We start from the raw sequence: 8631 nt of genomic DNA on the forward strand, positions 1-8631 counted from the left end.
GAGGTCACGGTGTTCAACATGTTCACAGGGACTTGTTCTGGGGGTTTGGCCTTCAAGGACATGATAAGATCCAGCATGGTTGATAGGGTTTGGTCCTGTTTGTTTACCTGTTCTTCTAACTTTCTCAGTTTAATTGAGCTCTGGTCCTGTGGGTTGCTGTTTCCCCCATAAGCGATGGATTCGGCTGCTATTCTAGCCGATTGGATGGCTGCTTGACATGTTGTGGGTTGTTGTTGGATTTACAAATGTTCGTAAATGTGGCAAGAGGCCCCTTACAAAAATGCGCATCTTTTCATCGTCTGGTTTAGCAAGTGTGCTGCATTTGTTTTCAATGGCATTTATATAGTCTTCCAGAGGCTCACACTCCCCCATAACCCTTTCAAATAATTGCTTTTCAATTAACCACGGTTGTTGAGAACTCTTGAAATGTGTGATAAACCGATGGTACAATGCTTTTCTATTTTTCTTGTCCTCCTCGGACAGGGTTTTGAACCACTGGACTGCCCTCCCATCCAGCATGAGACGGAAAACATTCGGTGTATCAGTATCCGATAAGCGGGACAGTTGGCGCCATGCCTCGAATTTCTCCAACCAAAGTTCGGGGTCCTCAGAAACATCACCAGTGAAACAATGAGGTTTCAAGTTACCGACTCCAGAAAATGGCTTAGATGGTTTGACAGTTTCAAAGTCATCGTCACTAATTTCTTGATGTTTTGATTTCCTGGGCGGCATGGTTGGCAAAATGGCGGCGAACAAAGATACACAAGGCAATGGAAAGTTTACTCACATAAACAGATGGATTGAATGTCTTTCATACTGCAATTATCGGGATCATTAGCATCTCCACCATATATGTTACAGCTGGGTTGCTGTACCCGTATGTGAACACATAAGCCTCAACCCTTATTGGGGAGTGAAACATTCTTCTTTATTCCACGCGTATGTATACTTGACACAAAAAAAACACTCCTCTCCTCTCTTTTTCTGGAGTTTTCTCCCTTTTTGTACATCATAAAAAACGGAAAAGTAACACACTTAACCGAGCAAAACCCATGTACTGGTAAGAAAACTCTTGACGGGTTCACTTACCCGTCACAACACTACCCGTTGAACTGAATTTGAAAAAATAGACAACAATAATTGTATTAGTGATGAGTGACGTGTTTCGTTTTTTTTGTTTTTTTTTGTCAAGTCGCAAATGATTTTGCTGGGACCTCACCTATAACTTTGAGATATAAAACGGAAATCGTTAGATCGTCTTTACGTCATATTTGATAGTGAGATTGTGAGTGAGTTAGCTTAGTTTAACACCGCTTCTAGCAAATATTCCGGGAATATTCCGACGAGCGACACCAGGAATGAGTTTCAAATATGGTACTCATGTGAGGAATCAAACCCAGGTCTTCGGCTTGACGAGTGAACGCTTCAAACACAAGGTTACCCCACCACCTCTGTTTAACTTCTGTTAACAACAAAATCCTGTTTCACGTAAGGTCTTCATGAAACGCACATTACACACAAATGTTTCACACTCCGCCGCAACGCACACATGCCTGAATTCTTCACAGATTTAAACAATCAGAAGAGTACAAACAGTGTTGATGATATTAGCCCCATAGATGCCGATGAAATAGTTTTGTCAATATAAACCCAAGGCTTGAAATGTGAACATTGTGCGACAATTGCGCTCGCCTGGTCCTGGGTCTGCGTGCGTACGGCTGTACCATTGCACAGAAATGTAGAATATTTAATTTCCTATCCGTTGGTATAGGTAGAAGTCGCGGTGGGGATTAGGTGCCTGACTCTGAGAGTGCGGGCTCGAATTCCGGATAGGACTCAACCAAAAAAAGTACTAGAATTTGTACTATACTGAGGAAGTGAAATCCCAAATATACCATATGTTGCATTTGATGGCATCGTGCAATGATGTCATACTAGCCATATTAGATATACTTATGCATACCTGTTAAAAGGTGAGGATCTTCGATTTTGTATCCCTTTGTCATGAGAAAGTCACGGTCAAGTATATCCTGCTTGACAGTGTTTTGAATTCTCCATCACAAGGGAAAAGTATTTTACTGAAAAAACCGTTAAGAATCTTTTTAACACAGTCAGTGCGCATTTAATTATTGTTTTTTAAAAGAAATTGATTTCTTGGTTGAATTGTGAGTAATACCAAGAACGGTACTTTTATCTTCATCTCAAGAATAACATCTGGTAGTGACGTCACCAACGACAAATGTCTCTGAGCAGACGCTCAATGAATACTAAAAATAGATTTTATTTCTCGTCACTGATACACCACAACATGTCTGATGTCTGTTTGAGAGGCAAAGTCACACCAAAGATCAAGCTTAGCCAGTGTGTCAAGATCATTGACGATTCTGTATATCTAACCTCCGCCCAGCTTGCTCCAATCTTATCAGTTTAATCCCCGGCATGAGTTCTACAGTAATTCTCTCGTATTTAACGCTGATGTTAAATGGTGATTTCAACTCTGCTGTGTTGGCACTCACTCACTCACTGCACCTATACATCTTTGGGACAACTTACTAACTGACATCAAATTAGAAGACCTGGCGTTGCCAGGTCAGAACCTTCAGGTCAAACCTATCCAGCACAGCCCCGGTTAGCTACACACAGGATATTGTATGTAAAAAGCAATCTCAGTATGGTAGAAATCTGAACTTCATACTGAATGAAACCCTATACCGGATTGTGTCCATGCTTGTGCGTGAATGCCAACATTTTTAGAATGTCCTGGTAGAACATACTTTGGGATTACCCTTTAATGATTAACACCACACCAAGTAGTTCTCCAAGAGAGGGGGGAAGTTAACTCGGGGAGTCGGGCAGTGCAAGGCTGCAAATTAGGTCTTCACTGATAAACATCCTAATTGCAGAGGTATATTTGTCGGAATCTGATGAAATAAATCACCAGGTTTTAACTATTGGGTGATGCAGTGGTAAACGCTGTGCACAGATAGCATATACAGCCACAAACCTACGTTTTACTTTCATTTATTTTCAGTACACAACAATCATGACATGACTGACTCAGACTATGGTATTCTGAATAGACGGGCAACTTATGAACATAGCTGTAATATATACTGGTTATATTCCCACCGTTTGTCGAGGAGAAATTTAAACCACGACGCAATATAACCAGATAAGACAGTTAGAGACCTGTTGGCAAAGAAAAGAAAACAAGTCATTACTTTCTTGAGAGAAAAAAAAACAGGTCATTACTTTCTTGACCGTTCTATATGGCGCAGGTGCATAGTGAATGAACTCTCGCACATAAATACAATATACATGATGACCAGAGAGCACTGTTTCGTGGTATGTACTTCACACCTAGCCCCCTTGATGCCGAGACCGTCACCTGAAAGAAATTGCCTAACATGTACAACGATGTTGACGGATGACATCCTACCGTTGATCTATTTCTTCCAAAATAGCGGCTTAACAGACAAGGGTACACATGATTATGTGAGGACTCTTCCCTTGATTCAGGAACCTTTTGTACATAAACATGAGATAAATATATTAAATATTGATTATTTGGGGTTATTTATACATTTTGATCGGTTTAATTGTAAGTTAGATAAGAAGCCAGAAATACTGATCATTATCGTTGTCGTTCTGCGTGATTTTGCGTCAGTCATGGCGTCACGCTGAAAGGAAACTTTGATGATTTCTTTGAGTTTAACCTATGTCATATTAGTGATTACCCTTTCCTAGGAAAATACAAATTCTAGTACTTTTTTTGGCTGAGTCCCAGTCCGGGATTTGAACCAGCACCCTCAGAGTCAGGCACCAAATCGCCAGCACGCAAAGTCATCTGCCTAGCCCGCTCAACTATCGCGACGCGGATATCGTACTAGAATTTGTACTTTACTAAGAAAGTGTAATTCCAAATATGACATACCTGATCACTTTCTAAATGGCATTGTGTAATTCCTTTGAGTTATCAAATCATTGCATTGTATGTATTTCTAATTTCCTATGTCTTGCTACGATGCTCTTCCCATACACATTCTAAAGGTACTGAGCCATTACAAGCAATGAATAAACGTCTGGATGTCGTAAAATTTCAGAACATGCCGTGCAGTGTAAAATCGGAATTTTACATTGTTTACATTTGAAACAAGCGCAGTCCTTCGAACACAGCGTCCCTTTTCAAATCAATCGTTACATTTCATCTAGAGAGTTGGTATTGATGACAAAGACCAGTTGTAGTTTAATTCTAAAACGTACGGGGAATGCGGAATCTTTTTGAATTTATCTTCCCTTCAATAATCCGTTAGGTGCGCTGATCCGGACGGTCAAACATTAAACTGACAGCGCATGTTGTATGCGCAATGTATGCCGTATGTGTTACTATTACACTTAGAGACAGTTGAAAAGTGTAGCATTCGCCTTCACTGGTAGCGTTCACGCCGGTGCATTGACCGTATATCTTTTCCCTCTTACGATGATATATCAAGTGTTATGTCCTGACAAGAGTATTCTATGGTTCCATGATGCACCTGGGATAGTCATGACTGCTGACATTGCAAGAATGGATGGCGAAATGGCAGTTCGAAGCGAGCAGGTGGAATCAGTTGTCATGTCCTGTCTTTTTGTTGAAGTAATGCAATCTGTAATTTAAATCTGGCGCGAGATTGAAGTGTATTTTCACGGTATGTGTACATACTCAAATTAGTATTACGCCCAACATGGCTGCATTCATGTAATACACTACAGCGGTGAGCTGATGTGGCACATGAAATGTGAAACACTGAAAGTCTTGTCATGTAAATTTCATGGGCTGTACAAGATGGGACTGAGATTTTTGTAACAGTAACGGACGAAAAATATCGCCTTCACATAGACAATTTTCAAACACGATAAACGTAGGCATAACTAAAATCTACCTTTTTTTATGAGGGCAACGGTTTGTAATGCATGAAATATAAAATCACTGTATGGATAAATAATGCACAAAAATACTTCAAAATTCTACAGTGACTGCATTTGAATTATCCTGAATTACGGATATAAATAAAAATGTTTTAATTTCTTAAATTTTAATAGAGGGAAATAATATTAAAACATTAATTTATTAAATATACTGTTTCAGACACAGAAGAAGCAAAACTATCATTAGGTTAAGTACATATTGAAGGGCACTTTCCAAATTTTGCTTTTCATTACAGAACTAAACAATGCATATATTCATATTGATAATATGTTTCAGCATAATAAATGGCACCGTTAAGTGTTGTCAGCATCAAATGGTTTACATTTTCCTGCAGTGTCTACATACATCTTGTCTTCACAATGATCAGATTACTATAATAGTAGTGAAAAGGCTCATCTTATTTTTTCTGTAGACCTAGCTATTCATGTTTTGTTGCAAAATACTGATTTTTTTCAAATTCCCACACAAATATATAAATAAAGTCAACATCTTTTCCCACTTTACATTATATCTGCACTGTACAGTGTTGTAATTCTGAGTTTTTGTATGCTGGTGCATGTGTACTTTAATATTACATTGCACATGCATGACTTTATTCAGTCATTGTACAAATTACTATCTATTGATTTTCTAATAAAATAAATAAATGCATAAACACATCTTCATAAAATAATTGTGGACTTGAATTCGAATTTATGTCGTCTTAAAGATATATTTGATATTTAACACATTTTCTGTGTTAATTACAGACAAAACCTAAAGTTTTCTTTCATAATTGTTCAGTAAAAATCATAATAAAAAAGTATACAAAGATGCTAAATGGTTTGTCAACTTAATGGTACCCAATCACGAAACACATGTGTAATGTTATTTTATCATACAGATACGCTTCGGTGGTCAGAATTATATGTTATCATTGAGATAATTCTCTGTAAATGACTATTTATATTAAGAGCCTTAAGTGGGGTAAGTATTATATTTGAAGCTGTGGTGACGGATTCTGATGCAACAAACTAATTGCTTGGATATCAGGTGTATGGCTTTTGTGTAAAAAAAAATGTAAAGACTCCTGAGTGCACTACACCCGAGACCTGCAGTAAGTTGAACTTGCTGTTATGTTTCCCTAGACCTAGCACATAATTTAATCAAATATAACAAGACTATCAGGTGAAACGCTGCCTTGTTATGTTTCCCCAGACCTTCCATCGTCCCCCGTCGGTGACAGGCTAAACAGAGGTCTGGGTGTAAACATTGTGTGAAGTAGGTAAACTGCTCTTTATGGATTCCCGGAAGTGTATTTGACAGACATGCGCAGAAGCCATATTTACATCGAAGCGAGCACATCTATAGCCATCTATACAATTCCAATATTTCCACAAAGATCAGTACGTCAACTGTTATCACAGTCAAAAGACAATGGGCAGCTTATTAAATTTCCTGAGTCTAACTGCGAAAATATATTTAGGGACTGAAATTTCCATTCCACACATCAAATCATGTGTAGCACCTCTCTTATAACAGATAACGGATGTATTTGGACTTGATCCATGCATAATATGGACGGGCCAAACATTTGTGGAAAGCGGAAACTGAGGCAAGTAGTCATAATACTTTAACTATTTTTTGCACCATGTATAGTTTTCTGATTAAAATATTCCCTGTTTTAGCCTCGACTGACCCGAGTCCGAAATCCACGGTTCCACCAGCGCCTGTGACGACAAAAGACCTACAGGGTAGGTGGAAAAACCCAGCAGGCAGGAAGCTCAGTTTTCACTTCTCCCTGCATTTACCACACTGATGTATATGCTCGTGGTGACTTTGACTTGAGTCAAGAAAAATCTCACTTGGTATCGATCGATGGTGTCAATGACAAAATTGCGACCTGTAAAAAAATAATATTAGGAAGTGTCGCTTTTTTCGTGCTATTAAAAGTTATCTCCTTCAAACGGAATGAAAACACATTTTCCCATAAGATATGCATTTAGAAATCAATCATGCATAATATTGAAAGGCAAAACATATGTGGAAAGGCGAAAACAGACCAGCAGTAGAAATGCTTATGTGCTTTGTATAGTCTTCTGAACAACGTGATTTCTGTTTCAGCCTCCACCACTAACGCGAGCGAGGATCTGACACCCAGCAAGACGGTTCCACCGGCGCCAGTGACGACACAAGGCTCTGATCATAATGGTAGATGCATATCCCAGCAGTAGCAGTTGTACTGATCTATCAAAGATAAAGTTCGATAAAAATCACTCTCTAGTCGTACACAAAATAATGCTACAACATCTGACTGTAACAGATGGTTATGTATTAAACACTCCATCGTTAATTCCAGAAGCCAGATGTTGACATTCCCGTCATGTTCGATTGTTTGTCAGCCATGATGGAATTGTTTAAATGACGTAGCAATGTCCGAGTCACGTATCAACATGATGTAAACATTGTAGATGTGTGAAAAAAAGATGTCTGGTGTACATTGTTTACTTTGTGATGCAGGGACTCAATTACCAACTTTAGGCCGCGACCTGTTCTGCGCAAGCGGGTACGGTGATCTGGAGAGCGTGAAGCGGATCCTGTCAGCGGGTCACCTAAACATCAACTATAGAGGGGGAGAGTTCAGCAGGACACTGGTGATGGAGGCAGCACGGAATGGACACAGGGATGTGGTGGACTTCCTGGTGGGTAGAGGGGCTGATGTGTCACTGGTGGACAATGTCGGTGATAACACCCTTCAATTTGCCTGTTATAATGGACACCTCGAGACCGTGAAGCTGATGCTGTCACTGAACGTGATGGACATCAACAGTAGAGGACGGTACAGAAGGACACCATTGACGTTGGCAGCATGGACGGGACACAGGAATGTAGTAGAGTTCCTGGTGGGTAGAGGGGCTGATACGTCACTGGTGGACAGTATCGGTAACAACTTCCTTCACTTTGCCTGCTGGGGTGGACACCTGGAGACCGCGAAGCTGATCCTGTCCCTGGAGGTACTGGACGTCAACGCCAGGAACAGAGACGGGTACACAGCGGCCGACTACGCGAGACGCGAGGGATTTTTGCGACATCAGCGAGTGTCGGATTTCCTGATATCACGCGGTGCACACTGAAGTCAGAGTTGGTGTGGACAGAGACAGAGTCGTTACTGACACTGACGTGTTCACAGTTCACGTAGTCGAGTGTCACGATTCAGGTGATTTCCGTTTTTTCTTGTGAATATAAATAAAAACGGTTGACTGTATTTTCAGACATTTTGTCATGTTTTGTGTTTGTAGCTTCACATGATTAGGTAAGAAAATTGTGAAGTGAGTGTAAACATAAACTATGAGTGATTGTACGTAAATGTCGCCCGTCTTGACATAATTCTGATGTAATTTTGTTCTGAGAATATCGCGAATTGTGAAACAGACAACAACAAACTGTCAGTTTACATGTCGCTGCAGTGTGTGACCTCAGACTGATCCGAGGTTCACCCAGCTGACGTGGCGCCTTTTGTACAGTGACAGTGACGTCACACTGCTGATGACGTTAGAGACAATCAGAGGTGCTCGGTTGTCTTTTCAGCCAGAAATAGCGGAGCACAGTCATACAACACAAGCAGTGTTACTCAAATACCATTTCCTCGCTGCTGCTTAAAGAGAGAATGGAAGACCTTAGTC

At 40.1% G+C, this 8631-nt stretch overlaps 1 protein-coding gene across 1 annotated transcript; it reads left to right on the forward strand.

The window, feature by feature from the left end:
* The first annotated feature begins 742 nt into the window (after positions 1-742).
* LOC137259607 (fibronectin type 3 and ankyrin repeat domains protein 1-like) lies at positions 743-8082 on the forward strand. The gene is made up of 4 exons (XM_067797223.1): positions 743-767; positions 6637-6702; positions 7073-7159; positions 7469-8082. The coding sequence occupies exons 1-4, from the start codon at positions 743-745 to the stop codon at positions 8080-8082; spliced, it is 792 nt and encodes a 263-aa protein (XP_067653324.1).
* Positions 8083-8631: the final 549 nt, after the last annotated feature.

This window comes from Haliotis asinina, chromosome 13, assembly GCF_037392515.1.
Source record: "Haliotis asinina isolate JCU_RB_2024 chromosome 13, JCU_Hal_asi_v2, whole genome shotgun sequence".
NCBI classification, from domain to species: Eukaryota; Metazoa; Mollusca; class Gastropoda; order Lepetellida; family Haliotidae; genus Haliotis; species Haliotis asinina.

Bases quoted from the DNA above. Each gene is read 5' to 3' on its own strand.
- LOC137259607 (XM_067797223.1), top strand. From the start codon at position 743: ATGGCGGCGAACAAAGATACACAAG. The intron at 6,703-7,072 runs GTAGGTGGAAAA...TTTCTGTTTCAG, and splicing joins GACGACAAAAGACCTACAGG to CCTCCACCACTAACGCGAGC. The intron at 7,160-7,468 runs GTAGATGCATAT...TTTGTGATGCAG, and splicing joins ACAAGGCTCTGATCATAATG to GGACTCAATTACCAACTTTA.